The sequence below is a fragment of the Chlorocebus sabaeus genome, chromosome 11, assembly GCF_047675955.1.
Source record: "Chlorocebus sabaeus isolate Y175 chromosome 11, mChlSab1.0.hap1, whole genome shotgun sequence".
NCBI classification, from domain to species: Eukaryota; Metazoa; Chordata; class Mammalia; order Primates; family Cercopithecidae; genus Chlorocebus; species Chlorocebus sabaeus.
This window is the reverse complement of record NC_132914.1, coordinates 130419740-130443335: the sequence shown is the minus strand read 5'-3', so window position 1 is coordinate 130443335 and position 23596 is coordinate 130419740. Positions and strand designations below refer to the sequence as shown.

Genomic DNA, 23596 nt, shown 5'->3' with positions numbered 1-23596 from the left:
CTAACTCCTAAACCATAACCTCTAATTCTTCTCTGTAACACCTAACCCTTAACCAATGCCTAATCCCTAAATTCTCACTCTAACACTAACCCTTTTTAGAAATTGTGATTATAGAAACATGTACATTTTTAAGGATCAGTTGTTTCGACGAATATCTACTTCCATAGAGAAAAGACAGATTTAAAAATCTTTATCATTCTGTCCTTTCACGATGTACTTTTATTTTCGTTGGCTTTTACCTCTAAACCACTGTTCACAGGAAATATTCTGGTAACTTAAAATGCTTTGGTTTAATCAAACCACCCCTGTACCATTTCTGTGACTGCAGACCCATGACTTACCTCAGGTGGGCATTTTGTCATGTGGCAGTGATGGCAGTGTCATGGGAGCATTTGATGACCTGGCACATATGCTCCAAAAATACTTCTGAACTTTCCAACATCACTCCCCATCCTGTACCTGACTTACGAGGGAAAGAAGCAACTATTGCTTCTTTGAAGCTTCAGGTAAAGGAAAACTCAATAATATACATTGTTTTATCCAAAATTTTGATATTCTGTTCATCATAGATTCTTTAACATATATTTTGGTTTTTTAAAAACACTGCATTGGTCGGGCGATGTGGCTCACGCCTGTAATCCCAGCACTTTGGGAGGCCGAGGCGGGCGGATCACAAGGTCAGGAGATCAAGACCATCCTGGCTAACACGGTGAAACCCCGTCTCTACTAAAAAATACAAAAAATTAGCCAGGCATGGTGGCGGGTGCCTGTAGTCCCAGTTACTTAGGAGGCTGAGGCAGGAGAATGGCGTGAACCCAGGAGGCGGAGCTTGCAGTGAGCCAAGATCGAGCCATTGCACTCCAGCCTGGATGACAGAGCAAGACTCCATCTCAAAAAAATAAAATAAAATAAAAACACTGCATTGCAATATTATTTATCTTGATTACTGAGTTTTTTGATACTCCACTTGCTTTCATCCCATTCTCAGCCTTATTTGGAAGAAAAATCATCTGGGACACCTGGGTGGTGCTTATAGATCCACAATCCAGGGGGTGTCATGTTCCCCACCTGCTGGGTTATTATGCTGAGGGGTGAGATTACAACTCAGGTGATTGGAGCAGCCTTGACCATGACCCAGAGGAAAGAACTGCAGGGCTGCAGCCTGCCCCTTCTGAGCTTGTGAAAGAACAGCTTCTGGCCCTCTGAGCAGGGCTGTCACACCGAAGAAGGGGTCATTCCTAATCCTCTCTGGGTCATATGTTGGGGGGTGCTTTAAATAGATGATCCTGTTTTCCTATTCTCTGGCCCTGTCCACATCTGCTTTATAAGTGCTCAAATTCCAAGAAGAAAGGAAGGGCTGATGAATCACTCTCCGAAGCCCTAGGCTCCCTCTGTCCTACAAATTTCTACCCAGGACACCAGACACTCCCTCTCTTTTCCTGCCCGCATATCTCCCTTGGTGTTCCCCAGAAGACTGGCTCTCTATAATTCTGTGAGCCCACATAAGGGGCCTGAAGACTGATCCCCAACAGCTATGAGCCCCCTAATTAGCAGGCAGACATTGGACAGTTCTCCTAAGAGGCACTCAACCCAGGGCCATCCAGCAACTTCAAGATACGGATAGGGCAGGGCTCCCTCAGGGGAGCACCGGTGATGGTGGGCATTCCTGGGACAGAAGACAGCAGCTCAGGATGAAACAGAGGTTCTTACGAGGTTGACCTAAATCATCTTCCAGCCTTTTGTGGTTCAGCTAATTATGATGGAAGAAATGCAGGAATTCCCAGGAAATTTGTTAAAAAGACACATAATGATAGAAAACTTACCAGATTTTGAATGTGCTAAAGATAGTGTATATAGAAAACAAAATGATGACAAAAATAGCACTTATTGAATATTGACTCTAATTACCTCAGTCCCACCAAGGAAGAGGCCTTATTGTTATCCCCATTATGCCAAAGAGGAGAAAAGGTACAGAGAGGATCAGTAACTTGCTCAAGGTCACACAGCTATTAAGTAACTAAACTGACGGTCTACCCCAGGAAGCATGGGTCCAGGAAGGAAGAGAAAATCTAGAAATAGTGGGTAAGTATGCCTTAGAATGTATGATGTGTTACCAATTGTATTTCACATTAGAGAGCATGGAGGGAAAGGGGAGACAGTGTATATTTACAATAGGCACTGGTAACTCAAATTTTTGCACTACCCTTTATTAAAAGTAATGCTTAAAAAGGGTTCATCGGCCGGGTGCAGTGGCTCATGCCTGTAATCCCGGCCTTGAGAGGCCGAGGTGGATGGATCACGAGGTCAGGAGATCGAGACCATCTTGGCTAACATGGTGAAACCCCATCTCTACTAAAAATACAAAAAGTTAGCCAGGTGTGGTGGCGGGCACCTGTAGTCCCAGCTACTCAGGAGGCTGAGGCAGGAGAATGGTGTGAAACCGGGAGGCGGAGCTTGCAGTGAGCCAAGATCATGCCACTGCACTCCAGCCTCAGCAACAGAGACTGAGATTCCATGTCAAAAAAATAAATAAATAAATTTAAAAGATAAATAAATAAATAAACAAATAAATAAGGGTTCATTCTCGGCCAGGCCCAGTGACTCACGCCTGTAATCCCAGCACTTTGGGAGGCTGAGGCAGGCAGATCACGTGATGTTGGGAGTTCAAGACCAGCCTGGCCAACAAGGTGAAACCCCATCTCTACTAAAAATACAAAAACAAGCTGGACATGGTGGTGCGCACCTGCAATCCCAGCTACTCGGGAGGCTGAGGCTGGAGAATCACTTAAACCTGGGACGCAGAGGTTGCAGTGAGCAGAGATCGTGCCACTGTACTCCAGCCTGGGTGCAGAGCAAGACTCCGTCTCAAAAAATAATAAAATAAATTAAAAAGAAGATAGACTTTCGAGTCTGACAATTAAGAGGCCAGCCTGGGCAACACAGCAAGGTCATGTGCCTAAAAAAATAAAACTACATTAAAAATGTGTTGAATTCATTTAAATCGAACAATGTAGATACTTCGACATTTTTGGCCCCATTGTTTTACATTCGTTGGTGCTTAACGGTAGTGAGCAATCGGGACTATTGCTCTCCTCTGTTCTGCACCTGAGACAGCTGCAGTCTGTTCTCCACCTCCTCAGGGGTCTCCAGTCCCAAGAGACTCGGTCAGTCAATGCTGCTTCTCCACAACCTTGTTGTCCTGTTCTTTCCACTCCTTAAAACGAACTTTAAAAATAGAAAACCATAGAAGTATTTTATAAAAATTAGAAAATGTGGATAAGCAAAAAGAAGAAAATTAAAATGCCTAAAGAAGTTACTGAAACAAAGTGGTAATTGAATCACCCCAGAGGCACCAGGGTTTAGGATGTGGCATCATTTTATCTCCGCTTTCCACGTGGACTCCTACATCTGTCTTAGAACACAGCATTCTGCTGCACAATGTATCACGATCATCAGCTGGGCCCAAGCGACCTCAGCATCGCTACTAATAACCTTCCAGGAACCCATCCCCTGTCTGAACCTGGTTTATTTCTCAAATCTTCCGCCAGAGACTTGGATTGTTTTCACATCTTCACTGGAACAAACACTGAAATGTTTATCCTGCGTGTCTTATGCATTTACTGACTTTTTTCCTTCCAGTTAGACCTTGACTACCTTTGAAAACCAACTCAAGGCCCGGCACAGTGGCACGCACCTGTGGTTTGGGAGGCTGAGGCGGGAGGATCACTTGACCCCAAGAGGTTGAGGCTAAAGTGAGCTCTGATTGCACCGCCGTACTCCAGCCTGGGCCACACAGCGAGACCCAGCCTCTAAACAAACAACTCAAGGTCTTTGGTCTTGCATTGCCGGGTACCTTCCGAACTTACTGTATAAAACATCAACACCCCCCCCAAAAAAAACACAAAAAACAAAAAAACCCACAAACCCACACACACACAAAAACTATACACTCCACAACGGCAGAGGCTGGACTGTGCCCGTGCCAGGACTTGGGGTGTTCAGTCATCTCCCAGCCATCTTTTGACCAGGTCTGCGAGGATCCCACCCCCGCCCCCGGATCGCCCAGTTGTGCCCGGAGCGCCGGGGGTCACGGAGGTCAGCCGTGGTCAGGCTGCTCTAGGCTTCCCCTGAGGGAACCGCCCGCAGGGCCCACCTGGGTGGAGCCCCGCCGAGGCTGAGGTCGGAACTCCGCCTGGACCCGGGCGCGTCCCCTGGGGGTCTGTTCCAGCGGCGCCCCCTCCCCCGCGCTGGGAAAGCGCTGCGCCCCACTGAGCCGCGACCCCAGCTTGACTCGGCTGCGCCTGCGCCGGCGCCAGCACCAGGGCGGGCAGCGCAGGGTCACCCGTGGGTCACGACTCCCTCGGCTCCGCGGCAGGGCGGGGGTCACGGCGCCCTCCCCCACCCACCCACCCCGCACCCCGCGATCCGCAGGCGTGCTCCTTCCAGCGCTCGAGAACGCAAAGCTCCAGGCCTTTCTGACCCCGCACTGCGCACCCCGGAAACCCCAGGTCCCCCGGGACGCCCGGGACTCCTCGGACCCGCAGATGCCACGTACACCGGATCCCCCACAGACCCCTGAGCTCCCCCGGGTTCCGCGGTTGCCCGGGAGGCTGAGGGGCGCGGGTCCCCGGGGCGGCTTGTGGGCGGGGCCTCGCGGGGATTGGCCGCGGCCTGGATACTTTGTAGCACCCGCACCTTCTGCGCTGCCCCGCGCCTCCTCGCCAGCCCCGGGTGCGCGCCAAGCACGTGCGCCAGGGCTGAAGCGGTCCCGGAGGGTGAGGGGCGCTTGGGCAGGGGAGGGTCCGGGAGGGTGAGGGACGCGCGGGCAGAGGGGTCCTGGAGGGTGAGGGGCACGAGGGCAGGAGTCCCTGAGGGTAAGGGGGCCCCCGGAGGGTGAGGGGGGCGCGGGGGCCGGGGTGAGGCTGAGGGCGGAGCCTCCCGGGCTGCAGCCCCAGGCAGCAGTTTCGGCCTCAGGGAGCAGCGCGCCAGAAAGGTAGGAAGGCGGGGGCCATGGAGGGGGGGTCCCGCCACAGTCGGGAAGCCACGCAGAGCCACCTCCCGCGACCCTTCCCCTCCATTAAGCCGGAGCCGGGTGCCCCTCAGGGCACCGGGCGGACAGGCCAAGGTACCCCACGGGAACCTTTTTCCTTCCTGAAATGGCAGGAACCCCGCCCCTCCCAGAGCCGGTGGGGGTTGGCGCTGCAGGAAACCCAGGCCTGGGAGCCTCCTCTGCCCTCCAAGGCCTCTGCAGCCTCTGTTCCCCCAAGGGACCCCGGGTCCAGGGTCTCCTGCCCACTGTGGCAGCTGGAAACGCAGAGCCCTGACTCGGGACCTGGGTGAGATGGCGCTAGAGCCCAGGAAGGGTGGAGTAGACGAGGTCGTGTCCCTCGACCTCGGCGGGGCACGGGAGATGATGCAGGCAGAAAGAACCCCTCGCCAGGGAGCGCACAGCCTAGCTGGTTCTTTGAGGCTGTGAGGGTTTACAAACTTTTTGGAATAACAATGTATTCCGCAGAAGTAAGATCGATTGGGAAAGGTTTTATGTTGGGAAAAGCAGTCACTGGCAGCTGCCTAAATGTCCTCAGGTGAGGCCCGGTTAGAACAAGTGAAGGTCCCTCCTGTGTGGATGCAGGACCAAGCGTGTGATTGCGAAGTGTGTCTTTGACACTTTGGATTAAGTATTGGCATAAGCAGTTTCTGCTGTTAAAACAAGTGCATGTATGTGGATTCAGATGGAAGGCCTTGGCATCTACTGGTGACCCCTGCACACAAGGTCCCTACCCTACTGAGCCCAGAGAAGGAGTGAGATGAAACATAATCACGACGTGTATGACAGCGTGGAGGAAAGGAAGGGCAAGCAGAGCTGAGAGGAACAGGGTGGGCTGTGGACCAGGGTGCCAGGTGGAAGGTTCAGAGAAGTGGAGGAGCTGTTGCAGACAGTACCCAGCCCAGTGCTTGGTGCACAGGCGTGTTTGTTAAGGACTAAAGTATTTTGGGGATTAGAAGGAAATTCTAGAGGATGTCTGCTATGGTGGTGCCCTCTCTCGGAATGTGTGAGGTCTTATTCCTACTCTACAAGTGTCCATGGCTCACTAGCCGTGGCATCACCTGCTTTGCAGAGTGCGTTGGGCGATTGACGGAAAGGACGTGGTCAGTGTTGGCCATTCCTGTGACTGTTCTCTGTGTTGGCAGAGTGGCCACGACCCAGCACAGGATGCAGAGCTTCCTGACTCTGCTGAAGGAGCATGAGGACACCCGCGCACCCCCAGCAGAGCTGGTAACCCTTGCTGGCAGACTGTGCCGGGATTTCCAGGATGACCTTGCCCAAGTGCAGCCTTTGGTCGCAGCCATTCTGGACAGCCCGCTCCGCCTGCACCTGCTGGACAATGCAGATGTGGCCCTGGTGTGTGCTCGTGTCCTGGACCAGCAGGAGCAGCAGCAGGCAGCTTGCCGGCTCCTGGAGGTAGGCCTGGGCTACAGGCGTGGGGTACAGAGAGAACTAGCAACTTCTCCAGGCAGCCTCCACCCATGCCAGGCACTGCAGCAATACCCGGGAGTTAGTAGGAACCGGTTGGCTGAAGGTCCAACCCCAGGCCTTGGAAAAACGTGGGAGTCGGATTTTATGTAAGCTTAGTCCACTCTCACGTTACTGAACTCTAACTAGTTTGGTAATCTGAGTTAAAACTACTCATTCGTCAAATCCCTATTGAGTGGTGATCTGTGACAGGCATGATGCCAACAAAGTGAGTGAATAAAACGCAGTCCTGCCTTTGGAGAGCCAACATCTTAGCAAGGCATTCAGACAGACCCCCTCTCATTTCCTGGCTGCAAGTCTGCAATGGAGAACTCTGAAAAACAAAAGTATCTTTGTCACTCACCTGCTGGTACCTTCAACCTCAACGCATTAGGCATTGAACCTGACCTGTGCTGATCTGAAGCTATTTACAGTGTTTATTATTCCAACTAATGTGGCCACTGAACGTTTTGTGTGCTTGATGACAGGACACTGCCTCAGGTGGTGCTGAGTGGTGCATGTCATGTGCCAGATGCCTGTGTTACTTGCTGAAGTCTGAAAAATTCTGAATTGCAGAAAACGTGTGGCCCAAAGGGTTTCCAAAAAGGAATTTGAATGCCTATTTTTCCTTTCTTTGACCCTGTAATACAGTCCATGCATAATTCATTGTGAGTTTACCTTCAAGATACTCAGTTCCTTCCAACCCCACCCCCCGCTCCACCAAGCTAGTGTGGTGTCCTCCTGTTCCTCCACCTGTTCACACAGCAGCCAGAGGGAGTTTTTACAATGCAGATGGTGTCATGGTGTGCCCCTGAGCAGTGGCTCCCAGAGCCGGGGCCTGAGCCTGCTGCCGTCCTCTCACCTCTGGCTCTTCCCAGCCTCCTCTGCAGTGGCCATCCAGTCTCCTTGCCATTCCAACTCCCGAGATATTTCCCTGTCCTAAGGCCTTTGCAGGTGTCTTTCCCTCTGTTAGAGGCTGGCGCCTGGCTCTCCGTGTGGCTGGTGCCTTCCTACCCTTCTGGTTTCTACTTTAAATGTCAGCCCATGGAGGTGGTGTCTCCCTCACGCTCCAGTATTGCCCCCTCATTATCCCTTTTCTGTCCCTTCCTGTGTTTGTAACTAGAAGGTAGTTTGTCGGCCGGGCGTGGTGGCTCACGCCTGTAATCCCAGCACTTTGGGAGGCCGAGACGGGTGGATCACGAGGTCAGGAGATCGAGACTATCCTGGCTAACACGGTGAAACCCCGTCTCTACTAAAAAATACAAAAAACTAGCTGGGCGAGGTGGCGGGCGCCTGTAGTCCCAGCTACTTGGGAGGCTGAGGCAGGAGAATGGCGTGAACCCGGGAGGCGGAGGTTGCAGTGAGCTGAGATCCGGCCACTGCACTCCAGCCTGGGCGACAGAGCGAGACTCCGTCTCAAAAAAAAAAAAAAGAAGGTGGTTTGTCACTGTGCCTTCCATCTGCCTCCCTTACTGCACTGAAGGCCCACAAGGCAGGGCCGCCACAGCCTTTCTCACTGCAAGATTGGCTAACACACAGCATGACACCTAGAACCTAGCAGGGCTCAAGGTCTTTCAAATCTGTCAAAATAAATGAAGTAAACAAATGAGGGAGTGCAGAGTTAGAGTTGTAACAACTGCGGTGAAGGCAACTGCTGGCGTCAGTGATGAAAACCCCCTGGAGAGGAATTAGAAGCTCAGTCAGGGTGACCCATGAGTACGTCTGAGGAGGTGACTTGTGGCTGAGACCTGGGAGGCATGAAGGGACCACCACGTCAAGAACGGGCAGCAACCCCAGCCTGTGCAGGGTGTTCCTGCCCAGTCCTGCCCCCAAGTCAGGGCAGGGGGAGGTTCCCATGCAGGTTCCCTGAAGGCTGCGTGCCGAGAGGAGACGGGGGCACAAAGCCATCGGCTCTGAGGGGTCACTGCTGAGCAAGACTGGGCCTCTCTAATGCCTCAGAGAGAAAGCTGAATGATTCTCAGCACCTCCCTTGCCAGGATGGTCCAGGCAACACTGTAGTTAAAGGCCAGTGTGGGGCCACAGGGATCACTCCTGTGGCAGATGATTGGAATTGAGGAAATTATGGGAGCCACACAGGAATCACGGGAGACCAGCACCAGGCATCCTCCATCATCAGCAAAGTCTGGTTAAGTGGACGGGACCCCTTCATCCCCCTCACCTTAGAATGTGCCAAGTACCCGAGGGGCCAGTACTACTGCTGGGAGACAGAGGTCTTTCACATAAGACTTGAATCACACATCAGGCCCTCAAATCACACCATGTGGTTATAACCACTGCTCCACCTCTCCTTTGCTGTTGGCCAAAAGGGAATTATTGCACTTTCCCCTTGCCATATGTGCCTTACCTTTGAGGTACAGCTGGGAGCTGTGCTCATCTTGTGTTTTGGGGAGGGTTGAAGCTTTAAAGGCAGACTGATGTGAGTGCATCTGCCCAAAGTCTGTGAGGTGACCTGGCAGGCCTAGGGTCATACCGCTGAGCCTGCTGAGAATGGAGCGGGGGCCGTCTGACTCACGCCTGCATTGCGTGGCCACACTGGCACTTTGCAAAATCAGTGGATTTGAACCCAGAACCCTGCTCTTCCCATCACTGCCTTCCCCAAGGCTGAGTCGGTTTGGGATGGCAGACGCAGGTCCCAACAGTGTTCCAGGATGGGCAGGTGGCCAGGGCTCAGTACACTCTTCTTGGCAGGGGTGCCAGGTGCCAGGAGGCAGCCAGGAGCTGGTGCAGCTCTGGAACGACATCCACTACCATCTGGTCATGAGGAGGCTGGGCGTGGCTGCGCTCACCCCGGTGCAGAAGTTCCGCTGCAGGAAGAGGTAACCCAGAAGCCTTTACTTGTGCATATTTCGTGGGGATCCCGAGGGATTAGATGGACCGTGCAAACCCCAGAGGGGCTGAAGCAAAGTAGAGGTGAGGAGATGCGGACGGGAAGTGTCCGCCAGAGCAGTAAGAGTCACAGTGTAGTCAGCATAACATGGCTTCAGTGTGGGTCACACCTGTGCTGGACGCTGGTCACCGAGCTGCTCTCTCCACCAGCCGCTTCAGTCCGCTGCTGGCTGGAAATGGATGGCTGACCACAGGGCGACTGAGGCTAAGGCCAGGAGGTGGGCTGGAAATGGATGGCTGACCGCAGGGCAACTGAGGCTAAGGCCAGGAGGTGGGCATCCTGATCATCTCCGCCCAGCATCCACCCAGGGACTGGCCAGAAAGGGGGCCCTCGGGCCAGGAACAGTGGAGGTGGAAGGCAAGTGGGAGCAGCACAGCGTGTGTCCCCAGGTCATCTAATCCCCACATCTGGGCTCTGGGTGGCCACTGAGGGGCTGGAAGGCCTTTCAAGGAAGTGAGAGCGAGAATGTTGCCAGTGTTAGCACGAGTTACACGCCAGGTGCTCAGAACAGTACCAGGCACATGATAGGCACTAAATAAGTGGTAGTCCTTGTCATCGCCACCATTATCAGCACTAAATCTATGTTACTACTAGTAATTATTATCATCACCATCATCACCACTTATGGATGAGGAAACGGAGGCACAGAAAGGGTAACCTGAGGTTCCACACAAGAGAGAGGTGCAAAGCCAGGACTGTAGCCCAGACACTGAGAAACTGGAGCCTTTAAAAAAAATTCAGACAGGGTCTTGCTCCATTGCCCAGACGAGCATGCAGTGGCACCGTCACGACTCACTGCAGCCTCAACTTCCCGGGCTCAAGCGATCCTCCCACCTCAGCCCCCCAAGTAGCTGTGACCACCATGACCGGCTAAGTTTTAATTTTTTGTGGAGACAGGGTCTTGCTGTATTTCCCAGGCTGGTCTCAAACTCCTGGTAGCCTTTACTCTTCATCTCAGGTGCTCTCCACTGGTCAGGAAAGGGCTGTAGATCTTGCTGTGAACTCCTGACAGCCCAAGTCATGAAAGATTCCTGAGCCACGGGGCTTGGTCGGTAAGAATACCGGTCGCTGGAGGAAAAAGACGTGGGTACCTTTTTGGCCCAGAGAATGTTCTTGTGTGGTACCCATCAAACAGAGTGACGGAGTAAGACAAGTCGTCAGAAGCCCTGCAGTAAATCAGCTGTGGGGTCTTCAGGGGATGTGACTGTAGCCCTCCATGGGCATGCTGGCAGCCCGCCAGAGTGCAGTGGTGTCATTTTGTCATCTTGTCGACATGTTTGTTAAGTGTCCCCTGCCTGCTGGGTTCGGGAGGTGCTGGGGATGAAGGCCAGGCTCTGCCCCCATGGAACTGACATTGGGATGTGGACAATGGCCGACAGACGAGGAAATAGAGTAGATCACATAATTCCGAGGGTGAGAAGTGCTATGCAGAGAATAGTTCAGAAGAGGGCTGTGCGAGGTTGGCTGCTTTAGATGGGGTGGTCAGTGCAGGCTGGTCCTAGTCTTGGAGGAGAGTCTTGAGTGTGGTGACGTGCCAGCCATGTGAGCAGAAGTTTCCAGGAAGGGGCAGCACATTCAAAGACTTGGGGTCAGAGAAGCTTGGTGTTCAGGGGCAGATGGGAAATATTTCGGGGTGTCTGTGTTCACAGCCCTTGAAAAATGTGAAAGCAATTCTTAGCCTGTGACTGTAGAAGCAGGTGGTGGATTGATTCACCCACCCGCCTTACAGGCTGATGAGCAGCAGGACATTGGGCCTGCAGCCATGGCAGCTGCTGGTTTGGGTTATGACCATGCTGATGGTCCCCGGGGGGTGTCAGGAAGGGATGGCATCTGAGTCACACCAGGTGCAGATACAGGGATCAGGAGCAGATGCTGGAGCTTCTAAGAGGTTCCAGGCATGGCCCAGGGCTGGGAAAGCGGCTGGGAAAGTGGACAGGGTTGGGTTAGGGTTAGATTTTGGAGGTGGAGCTGGGGGTGGCTGGTGGGCTGAACACATTGAAGGAGGTAAAGAGAGGACTGAAGTAGACTCCAGGGCTCTTGGCCTGTGTGGGAACCACCAGGAGCATGAGGGTTCCTTCACTGAGGTGCACACGGTCTGGGGAAAAGTTTGGAGAAGGGGGATGGAGTTCTTTTGGGATTCGTGATGTGTGAGACGCATTTTAGATGTCCAAGTAGGCACTGGGATGACACGTCTTCTATAGACAAGTAATATTGGTGCATATGTCATCTTTTTCTTACGAAATATGCAAATCAGCTCAGCACTAGAGAGGAGCATAACCAGCTGGAACACCCCCGGTGTCCAGCTCCAGCACCTCTCAGACGTGTCCCTTTGTCATCTCTGAGTGACACTGAAACCCTGGTAGGGCACAGAGAAAGGAGGGGTCCTCTATGCTCAAGGGACAGATCTCTGGGACTTTGCAGCCCAGAGGAGGATGAGGAAGATTTAGCTGAGACATGGCCAGTGAGAGGAAGAGGAAATCCAGAAGTACACAGAGTTCAGAAACCAGTGAAGGTGAGGAGGTTAAACCTGAGGAGGTGCCAGTTAAGAGGAGAGCTGAGAAATGAACTTTGGATTTTGTGCTTTTAGTGGTAAGGTGCAGGGATCCAGGTGTGTCACAGAGACAGGGAGACAGTGGCAGTGATCCAAGATCATTGTTTGAGAAGTTCAGCTGGGACGGGAGCAGAGTCATGGGGTAACCACTGGAGGTGAGAAATTTACAGAGCTTAGCAGCTCATGAGAATGACTTACTAGAAGAAATTCTGATGGTGGGAAGCAGGGAGTTAGTTCAGGGGAGCGTTCTTAGTGATGTGGGGGATGAGCAGGTGCCACGGCTGGAGCCTCCCCTCACCAGGGGCCCCACAGGCATTTGGGGAGTGCAGAAGGGCTGGCAGGTTTGGTGGGGGCACAGGTGATGCTTCTGAGAACATGTTGGTGAAATGACAGCCAGATCACCCAAGGACAATGAGTCTTGGCAGGAGGTGTTAGGGGTGAGAGAAGAAGGGAGAAAGCTGACGTGGCCATGCAGGGTGGCAGGGGTGTGAGTGCTGCAAGCCTCAGAGGACTCATGCAAGAATGGGGCTGACACCTGGAAACCAGCGATGAACAGAAAGCACTGCATGGAAAAGCACACACAGGGTGGCAGCCGAGTCCTGAGGACAACAGTGTGTGTGTGTGTGTGTGTCCAGGAGGGCCATCCACGGGAGCTCCGTGGGCTGAGGACACCTGTGTGTGAGTACATCCAGGAAGGCCGTGCACAGGGCCTCCATGGGTGAGGATGCCTGTGTGTGAGTATGTCCAGGAGGGCCATCCACGGGAGCTCCATGGGCTGAGATGCACCCAGGAGCACTGCAAGGGCCCACAGAGGGTGCTCCTCACAGCTGCCTGTAGATGTTCTGGAACAGTATATGTCAGGGTTTGTACATGTCTGTGGGAGAGACTCTAGTTTTCACTAACTGGAGGCAGACAGAGGCATCCCCCAGGAGGAGGCACAGGGAAGGAAGTGTCACCTTCTGCAAAGGGCCAGGCTTGGAGAAGGGAACAGATTTGGAGGGGTCCTGTCTGTTACCACCTCCTCACTGTCCTCACCCAGGAACCCTCCACCCCCTTCCCTCTGCCCGGAGGGGCTGAAGAGCCGGAACTTCCCCAGAGAGGTTCGTGAGAAGCTGCACAATTTCGCTGTGAGGGTGAACACCAACCCCAGCAAGACTGAGAGGGTAAGAATAGAAGACACCAGGACCCAGGAGGTCTCTGCCTGGTGTCTCCCTCTCCCCCAAGGGGATACCCCCACCCCAGGCTCCTCAGTGGCCCCATCCCCCAGGATGCTGTTGGCTTCAGCCGCTCCTCTGGACGAGGACCTTGTTGATAGGCAGCCCCTGCAGACTGTCCTGTCTGCCACATGAAAGGGTTCATTTTCTCACGTGGAGTCATCACATCGTGTCTGTGGCCCCACGGCTGCTCACTCAGCACCCACTGTGTGCCAGGCACCGGGACGATGGGTCGAGGCATCCACCGGCCGACATGCTCTCCACTGCACAGTGGGTTTGTGCCAGGCACAGGCAGTGTGGTTCCCTCCAGTGGCTTGGGGTGGCCCCGGGCATGTTTTCTGGGTGGACCTAGCAAGGGCCCCACTCAGGGGGACGTGCACGTGTGGCTGTGCAGACAGCCTGACCTGGCCTCACTGCTCAGGGCATGGGGATCAGCCCAGGGAGGTGAGGCCTGCATGTTCTGCTCATGCTCGCTGCTCCCTGCTGTCCTTGGAGAGGTTAGGCGGGACTCTTAGCCCCTTCCTTGGTGTAAATGAGCTGTCAGAGCCACTTCTACACACCCCCTGTCCTCAGGGAATGGAAGCAGGGCTAGAAGTGTTGTTGTTTGGGGGCAGGAGAACTTGGCATTGGAGACAAGCTTGACCCCTGAGCAGGTGTACAACTGGTTTGCCAATTACCGGCGCCGCCAAAGAGCCCTTCCCCAGCACGTGGAGCCAGCCCAGCAGGCCACAGCTGAAGACCCTGGTGCAAGGGAGAGGGGTCCTGACCTCCTGCAGCCCTCAGGCAACCCCCATGTTGACTCTGGGTTTGTGGACAGGCCTCAGTGGTCAGGTGAGTGGCCCGAGGGCCCCAGTCTCCTGGTAGTTGGGGAGCTGATTTCTGATGGGCCGGGCCTAGGTAGCCACGCTGGTTATAGGGATAGCCCTCCCCCAATCAGTAGGTTCCAGGTGTCCCACTGTGGGAGCAAGATCACAGGGTCTGAGGGTCTGAGGCTCAAGACTGGCCCAGGCTAGGCTGTGGCTGCCCCTCTGCATTTCGAGGTCACTGTGTGGCCGGGCCAGGAGCTGGGCTGGGGAGGAGGGCATCATGTGGCCAGAGGAGGAGTTGGTGAGTCAGTTTGAGAAGTGAAGCAAGCACCAGGATTTGGGGTGTCCTGGGTTGGCAATTAGGGATCGTTGGTTCACACCAAAGATAGGACAAGAAGCAAAAATATTGGGATGGCCCCATGGCAACAACCTTTTCCATCAGCAGGGCTGCTCATACCTGCTGGGAAGGAGGCTGGGAACCAGAGCCTCACTAAGCCTCCCCTCCCATCTCATTACTTTCAGAGGAACGTGAGGAAAAGGGGCCTCCACAGTCCCCACAGACCACCCAAGGACCATGGGAGTCACTGGCCTTAGCCCCAGCCTTTCCTGCAGATGAGACAGTCCCAAAGCCACTGGATGTCAGGTACTATCATCTCCACAGCCATAGAATCATCTCACTTATTCAGTTCCCTTTCCTCAAGTGGAGACTGGGGCATGGAGTAGGCATAGGGGTGACAGGACCCCCACACTGGGATCAGGTCAGACCCCAGGGAGAGGGAAGCCACCAGCAAGGAGCCCATGTCAGGGACTGGGGTGGGGGACAGCTTCTTCTGACCCCACACGTGCTCCTGCCACGTGACTCATCTCCTGAGTTCATGTCTGTCTTGGAGAATGTGGGGACAGACTTAGAAAGAAACACATGCAGGCCTGCCACCTAAAGACAAACCCAGCTGTCCCTGTGGTTTGTTTCTAGTACTTTGTCTGTTTTGATTTTCATTGAGTTAATACGAGCCAGTATCTCTTGAGTTCCTACTGCACACCAGTGCTGTTTGAGCACCATTATGCACCCTGTGCTCCCTCCTGCCCTGCCCTGAGGGAGGCTCTGCCCACCAAGAGACAGTGTTCTCCATGTCCCCCAGGTCTCTGCCGGGTGGTGAGATGTACCAGGAGGGGCCTGGCCATGATCCTGCCACCCTCCCCGTCTTCTGCCCTGGCCCTGGCCTCTGCCCTCTGGCTGCTGGCAATGACATGCTGGACCCCTCTCTGGCTGCCCCTGAATCTTGGCTGATGTCTCTTGCACTGGCGTCCTCCAAGGAAGTTTCCTTCCAGACTGGGCAGCTGGTCCACAGCCATGGGCTAGACTTCATGATGGGCCCTGCAGACACCGCTGTGGCTGTGTCCATTGCCACCCTTGGAGATCCCAGCCCTACAGGTGGGTCCACTTCAGACAGACCGTGAGTTTCAGCACCAGACACTGTGACTACTCAGGTCCTGTTTGAGGGGATAGAAGTGTGGGTAGGGCCACATGGCTTGAACCCATGGTATTTCATTAGACCTGGAACCAATGTAGCCAGAACAAAGACTCTTCCCACAAACATCCCAGATTATTTCTCATCTACTTTGTGTGTGTGTGTGTGTGCGCGCGCGCATATCACTAGAGAGGAAGAGTTAAGTTGAAAGGAAGGAGCTGCCATCCTCTGCTCTCCACTGCAGTCCACTTGATTTATCTGTTAACACCGGGTGCAGCAGAGGAGGCTGAGCTCCTTAGACTCCCCACTTGTCCACCCCCCTTACCTGTGGTAGAGATCCCATGATTTTAGTTTCTAAGTTACTGAAGCTGTAAAATCATTTAAAGAATATGTATTTAGATGTATATTTTGTCCAGAATCGTGTGATTTCTCACTTTGTAAGGAGGAAATTGGCACTATGAAATTTCTTTTTTTTTTTTCTGAGATGGAGTCTTGGTCTATCGCCCAGGCTAGAGTACAGTGGCACAATCTCGGCTCACTGAAACCTCTGCCTCCAAGGTTAAGCGATTCTCCTGCCTCAGCCTCCCGAGTAGGTGGAACTACAGGCACCTGCCACCACGCCCGGCAAAATTTTTGTATTTTCAGTAGAGACGGGGTTTCACCATGTTAGCCAGACTGGTCTCAAACTCCTGACCTCAAGTGATCCACCCACCTCAGCCTCCCAAAATGCTGGGATTATAGGTGTGAGCCACTGTGCCCAGCCAAATTCACCTATATTTAATATTCTATGGGTATATACATCTTTTCTCTTCACCTTTTTTTTCTTCTTGGAGCTTTTCCATGCCTTTCCTTTTTCGTTTTACATTGTCTGTTTTTATCACCTTTTTAACATCTTCCAGCATTTGAAGCATCCCATCTGAAAACTCACTGTTGGGGGCCCTCCATTTTCCTTTTCCCATCCAAGTGACAGCTCCCTAGCCTGGAGTGAAGCCACTGTCCACAGTGCTCCCATGCTGCTTCCCTGGGTTTACTCCAGGGTGTCCTGAATTTCAGGTCTGGTTCTTTCTTTATTTGACTCCCTTGTTTTGTTTGCCAACGGTTTCCGTTAACTTTGCGAGAAAGAGTGCCTGCAAGATAAATTATCCGAGTCCTCATGTGTTCGAAAAATGTCTTTAGTCTGTTCTCAAGGTTGGTTAACAATTTTGCAAGGATGGAATTCTGAGTTGAAATACTTTTTACCCCTCATAATTTCTTGGAGCTTTTAGATTCTTTTTTTCTTTTTTTTTTTTTTTTTTTGGTCTTAAAGTTCTGAAATTTCACACTGAGGGTCCGAGGTGTGGGTCTTTTTACTTCATCTTGCTGTTAAGACTTTAATCTTAAAGAATAAGGTCTCCTGACTGGGCGCAGTGGCTCACGCCTGTAATCCCAGCACTTTGGGAGGCCGAGGCAGGCGGATCATGAGGTCAAGAGATCGAGACCAACCTGGCCAATATGCTGAAACCCCATCTGTACTCAAAAATATAAAAAAATTAGCTGAGCATGGTGGCATGCGCCTGTAGTCCCAGCTACATGGGAGGCTGAGGCAGGATAATCACTTGAACCCGGGAGGTGGAGGTTGCAGTGAGCCGAGATTGGACCGCTGCACTCCAGCCTGGGTGACAGAGTGAGGCTCTGTCTCAAAAAATAATAATAATAAGGCCTCCTGTAAGCTCTGGGCATTTTTTTCTAATATCCTTTGATAGTATCTTTGATAAGTTCCTGCTTCCATGTTTTCAGCTCTCTCTTTAAAGCACAAGTGTTATTTGGATGTTGGAACTCTGGGACCAGTCTCCCAAAGAATTTACCTTTTATCTTGTATTTTTTAATTGCATGTGTGTTTTGGGTATTTCTTAAATTCTGTTATCTGATTTTTTTGTTTTAACAGTTGTATATCTTTTTTTTTTTTTTTTTTTTTTGAGACGGAGTTTCGATCTTGTTGCCCAGGCTGGAGTGCAATGGCGCGATCTCGGCTCACTGAAACGTCTGCCTCCCAGGTTCAAGCGACTCTTCTGCCTCAGCCTCCCAAGTGCCTGGGATTACAGGCATGTGCCAACACGCTGGCTAATTTGGTATTTTTAGTTGAGATGGGGTTTCACCATGTTGGTCAGGCTGGTCTCGAACTCCTGACCTCCAGTGATCCACCCGTCTCAGCCTCCCAAAGTGTGGGATTACAGGCATGAGCCTCCGTGCCCGGCCAACAGTTGTATATCTTAAGAGAATTTCAGTCCTTCTTTACAGATCTCTGAACTCTTCTTCCTTCATAGATTATGTTACTTTCTATGGATGCAATATCTTATACTTCTCTAAGGTTCCTAATAATAATTTTTTTTAATGTGCTTCATTGACTGAACACAGGACTGTTGGGACTGTGGATTCTGGCCCTTCCTTGATGCAGGGCCAGAAAGAGGAAGGGATCTTAGGGCTTGCTCCTCTGGAGAGGACTTGTCAGTTTGATCATACTGACCTTTCCTTTTTTGCTGTCCTTTTTATTTAACTGTTGGAGACTCACATGTGCCTGTCTATACTTAATGAGGCTGGAGTGGGGACGGTCACTGGATGTCTTCACACTGGGACAAGAGGAGCTGGTTTTCAAACCTGGGGCCTGCACAAGTGAGGGGGGATGTTCTGTGGGAATCAGCGAAGTCCTTTGTTCTGTCTGTTGAAACCCCTGCCTTCAGGTTCCCTGCTGCTGCCTGGGCACCTGGATGTTCTCCCTCTCTTGAGCTCCTTGGGAATCTCAGCCCCTGCCCCACACCCCAGCTCCCTGCCAGACACCCCATCCCCATGGGCTGCACTTGCGTCCTGACTGCACAATGTGGACATTGTGCTCATGGCTTTCCCTTTCTCTTGGAAGGAGTATGTGTAATCTATTGCTGTACTATGATGGATGGAACCAGAATGTCCAAACTGGTGCTTGAACATTATTTCTTCTCTCCAGAGTGTCTGTAAGGTCTGCATGAAAGAAGAAATAGCAGAAAGCAGGCACATGGTCAGGAAGGTCCCTTTGACCTAAGAAGGCCCTGGGCAGCTGGGCACCAGGTTAGGTGGTCACTCTGCTGTACAGGAAGGAGGACCACGTGAGCCTCACCCCGAGGCCTGTTGTTCTGTGTCTTTAGATCAGGGCTATCTTTTTTTTTTTTTTTTTTTTTTTTTTTTTTTTTTTTTTTTTGAGATGGAGTCTCGCTCTGTCGCCCAGACTGGAGTGCAGTGGCCAGATCTCAGCTCACTGCAACCTCCGCCTCCCGGGTTTATGCTATTCTCCTGCCTCAGCCTCCTGAGTAGCTGGGACTACAGGCGCCCGCCACCTCGCCCGGCTAGTTTTTTTTTTTGTATTTTTTAGTAGAGACGAGGTTTCACCAGGTTAGCCAGGATGGTCTTGATCTCCTGACCTCGTGATCCGCCCGTCTCGGCCTCCCAAAGTGCTGGGATTACAGGCTTGAGCCACCGCACCCGGCCAGGGCTATCTTAATGCTTGTTTTACAGCCTAATAGACTCAGGGCAGGAAAAAAATCCTGTCTTTTCAGGCCACAGCTCTCCTAAATGTCCACCCAGAATTGACCAAATCCACAGTAGCTTATCTAAGAGCGGGAGATGTTCTGAGATACGCTCTGGAAAGTCACCGGGAGTGGAAACTAGTGATAGCTTATACCTCAGTGGCATCTTGGTAACCTTGGTAGGAGGTAACAGTGGAAACCACCAAGGGCTGGTGGCCAAGCACTCCGTGAACCAGCCACAAAAGGAGACTGAGGGCTCCTAGCACATTCTTCTGCACCAGCAGGGCGGAGCAAGCTGCAGACTCTGACTCTGGCACTGAAGGCACATGAGGTCTGTGATGACAGCAGCATTTAAAGTCAGCAGAATGCAACCGCATCTTGGCCTCTGGAAGCCTGGAAAGGCTGTTGAGATCAATGGTTGCGACAGTTCCTTCCTCAGAGAGGGAGACTGAGGCCCAGGGACCGTGAGTCTGGTTCACGTGGCCCGGGCTGGTGGGGCCGCAGGCTGCATCTGCTTTGAGATCTTGGTTGCGTCACACGTGGGCTGTGCTCCTTTCTCCTGCCAGTGTGCTGTGGAATCTCATTACATGCAGGGTTTGCTGGCCCCCCCAGTGGCTATCCCCAGAGCGTGCAGTTGGAGGAGGGTCTGGGCACAAGCGGTGGACAGACAGAGCTACGGGTGGGCAGCTTCCTGGTGACGCAGCCCCCACTGCAAGCTCCTGAATTCATCCTCACCCAGAGGTAAGCCCTGAAGAGCCACAGGCCTGGACAATACTTACCACGGGCCACAAGGTATGGTAATGCCCAATTTATAGACCCACCATCCCAGACTGTGCAGATAGGGTCCTTTCCTTTGGATTGCTGAAAACTGTAACAGTCCCCTCCAGCCTACATCTACGAAGAAAAGGGTAGTTTTTCTCTCAAAAGAGCACCCCAAAACATCAGAGCAGATGTGGGCATCCCATTTATTGGTCATGATCAGGGTTCACCCTTCCCCCCAGATCACCCTGGACCCCAGCAGCCTCTTGCTGGAGTTTCCTTTTCCCTGAGCAAACACTGTCAGTTTTTGAGCAGAATCAAGGTCCCGATTTTCTATTCTGAATTGTAGTTTCAAAGGGACTTGGGGGGTCTGGCACAGCCTCCCTGACACTTGCTGTTGATAGTGTTAGCGCTGCAGACTTCAGAAACAGAAGATGAGCAGGGCCTTCGGGGCCAGCACAGCAGGAGGGATCCTGCAGAGACAGGAGGGATGGAGGAGTGTGGCAGGGTGGCCTGGGGTCCTCTGGTGGGGAGGCGATCACCCCCACCACTCCTGTTCTAGCAGACGCCCCATCTTCTCTACAGGAGGGCCACCAGGAGCAGAGCAGGTCCCGAGGGTGTGGGGTCTCCCTCATCAGGGAGCTGAAACCAGGTTGACTCAAGGCTCATGCTAGTGAGGGCAGAATTACAGGGGGACAGAGGAGAAAAGGGGGAACGGCCCCTAAATCACATGGTCTGCTTGCTGAAACAGCCAGATTGTGAGAATGTGCACCACACAGACGGACTCACTTTTCCATTCATGGCTGAGAGCTGACACCAGGCAGAGTCTGCCATGGCCACGGTGTCCCCTATGTCTTGCCTGACCTCTCCACATGGCCATCTCGACCCCTCCTCCTGCTCCCCCAACTCCCATGCCTCCCCACTCCGATCTGAAGGCCATGCTTCAACCTGAGAACGTGAGTTCCTTCGTTCAAAGTGGCTTCATTGCGGTGTGATTGGCTGTACATGTGTAGATGGAGCACCTGAATTTTCTCAGTGTGACTTTCGCATCCACACAAGGCCACCACTGTGATGAAGGTCTTCAGTGTACCCTTCTGCCCTTCGCCTCTCCCTGGCCACCCAGGACCATGGATCTGCTTCTGTCACTAAGGATTAGCTGCATTTTATAGAATTTCACGTAAATATGGTATACTTTTGGGTCTTTGTTTTGGTCTGGTCTGGCTTCCTTCACTCTGCATGACAACTTTGAGAGTCACCGTGCTGTGGATGCATGAACAGTTCATTCCTCTCTGTGGAGCGACGTGCCACGGCATGGATGTGCTATAGCTTCTTCACCCTCATCCTATGGATGGGGATTTGGGGGCATCACAGATAAGGCTGCTGTGAACATCCTGTATGTGTATTGTCTGCACACCTGCCTTCATTTCTCATGGTGCATGCCCAGGAGAGCCGTGGCCATGTCACGTGCTAGGTATGCATTGACCTTGCTGAGGAACCACTGACCCTTGCCCTGAGCTGTGCTGTGCATCCCTGCTCTCCCTCCTGCTCCCTGAAATCTTGTCTCCACAGCCCAGGCCTGTTCCTCCTTTGAGGTCTCTGTTTCCTCCACATTTCTGCTCACTGGCTCTTCCATGAGCCTGCTCTGAGCCCTCTGTGCAGTTGCCCCTATGACCCACCAGGTGACCCTGCTCTCCGTGTAACATTCCCCTCCTAACTCTCTACATACATTACAACCCTGCAGGAAGAGAGTGTTCTGATAAGTCAAGTATTAGAATGGCTCCTGTTGAGGAAGAAAGCACAGCTGAGTGGATTCTGTCACCCAGTGTCCCCTTGAGACAGGGCCTACCCTTACACTGTCTCTTTTCCAGCCCTCTGGAGCTGGCCCCAGCCCCATCTGCCTTCCCCGGCCCTGTGTCTGCCATGGAGCTGAGCCAGGCCCTGCCCTCCAGCCAGGTGAGGCTTCCCTGTGAGCACTAAAGGATTCCCTCTTTACTCCGGGATCTGCAGCTCATGGTGCTGAGGAGGGTTCAGCTCGTGCCACTGGAGGGAATACACCAGGCAAAGATGAACAAGGGACGAGGATGATTTATGGCTAGACATTACTGGACTGGGAGCTGGGGTGAGGGATGCTGTGGGGCAACGTTCCTTCCTGAGCCCAGACTTGGGGGGGGTCTTCCCAAGGTCAGGACGTGCCCAGGTGGGAGGGCCGATCTTGAGCCTGGAAAGGAAGCCTCTGTGTTTAACATTGTGTTTTCTTCCAGGTGCAGTGTTCCAACAGCCAGGCCTCTGGTGATGCCTTCTGGGGGGCCAGGATGCTCCTTGAGTTTTCAGGGAGCAGCCTGGGCTGAAGTAGCCTCGGGAGCCAGGCGGCACCCCAGGAGGAGCAGGTGTGGATGGTCTGGCTGGTCAACACAAGGAGTTGCAGAGCTTTATCCTGAATACAAAATGAAGGTCCCTAGAGTTCCCCTGGGGGCTCTGCTGAAAAGCATTGATTCTTTCCCACTGCCATGTTTGAATAGTTTGGTTGGCAATTCCCTGTAGTTGAGAAATGTTCATGGGATCAGAAGTCACAGGTGTCTCACTCAGGCAGCTCTGGATCAGTCAGGCTCCGGAGCACTTGTGGGCAGAGAAGGCCATTCTAGAGAGGGGAGTGTTCCACTGCTGGCTGCCTTGCCATCTGCCCATGCACAAGGCCAGACTTCTCCACCAAGTTAACTGAGTGAGGTATGAGGAGTGTCCTGAGATTTCTGTGTGTAGGGATTTCGAGTACTGGGAGGCAAACCTGTCTGCGAATGGCCCAGGCAGGGCAGAGTAGGCTGGGTTTTCCCTTCAGGTTGTAATTCACTGTGTCTATGACACAAATGTTGTCAATTAAAGTTTAATGTTTTGAACTGCCTTGTATTCACTTAACCATGTATCCTGGGCATCTGTCCATGCCAAAGTACAGAGATGAACATCAGCCTTTCCACCCGGGGCCCGCGTTTCATGATGTGGGTGTACATTAATCATGCAGCAGTGTCCGACAGATGGACATCTGGATGGTTTCTAGTGTCTGTTTTATATGCAGCATTTGGGTGGGCAACCCTGTCCTCTGCCCTTTGCCCTTCACCTGGTTATTATTAGGATAAATTCCTGGAAGCTGAATTTCTGGGTCGGTTATGGTAGCCCTAGGTGTGGACTGTGGGTTTTGGAGTGTCTGTGACTGACCTTGTGCTCACCTGGCCACGTGCCCATCTCAGGGGAGAGCCACAAGTGGTCTGGGCTGAGGTCAATAGCCCTTAACCCAGAGAATTCAGACTCTGGCCCTGCTCTCAGGAGCTCCCAGGCTGCTCTGTGAGAGACAGGAGCACAAATACCAACCTTCCTGTGGGGTCATGGGTGGAACAGGAGGAGGAGCCATGGCTGGGAGATCTGACGGTGGGGGTCGGGGGAACAGGAGAATCTTGACGGAGGTTGGAGAAGGGTATTGTGATAGGAAGGGAATGGGGTAGTGTGGCAAAGAAGACAGGAGCTTTGGTATCTGGCGACCATTGCATTGCTCACCTGTGGCCCCATGCATCCCTGGCAATCCCCAGGCCTGGAGAAGCAGGAGGGCACTGGGACCAGCTTCCCAGCCATCCTGAGTTTGAAGAATGTGCTGCCAGCAGGGTGGTGTGGAGTGGAGGGCACAGCTGCTTCCCTACCTGTCGCAGGAGAACCGGCCCCCATGTTCCCTACAGGCCGACTCCCCCAGACTCAGAGGGCAGAAGCAGCGGCAGTGACTACTGTGCCTTGGGCTGCTATGGGAGGCACCACCCTTTGGCCCTCCCAGGAAACACACAGAGCCTGGGCCTAACCCAGCC

The 23596-nt window shown here is 52.9% G+C and overlaps 1 protein-coding gene across 2 annotated transcripts; it reads left to right on the top strand.

Moving 5' to 3' along the window:
• Nucleotides 1-4529: 4529 nt before the first annotated feature.
• On the top strand, nucleotides 4530-22650 carry ANHX (anomalous homeobox). Of its 2 annotated transcripts, XM_008005361.3 has the most exons (10): nucleotides 4530-4775; nucleotides 6193-6463; nucleotides 9224-9351; nucleotides 13013-13136; nucleotides 13802-14018; nucleotides 14516-14636; nucleotides 15133-15425; nucleotides 19589-19736; nucleotides 21623-21707; nucleotides 22016-22650. In XM_008005361.3, exons 2-10 carry the CDS (start codon nucleotides 6215-6217, stop codon nucleotides 22100-22102), a joined length of 1452 nt encoding a protein of 483 aa, XP_008003552.2. In that variant the 5' UTR covers nucleotides 4530-4775; nucleotides 6193-6214; the 3' UTR covers nucleotides 22103-22650. The 2 variants fall into 2 exon arrangements, with proteins under 2 accessions (XP_008003552.2, XP_037850538.1); XM_037994610.2 differs by lacking the exon at nucleotides 15133-15425 and having other exon boundaries at nucleotides 4747-4775; nucleotides 19608-19736.
• Nucleotides 22651-23596: the final 946 nt, after the last annotated feature.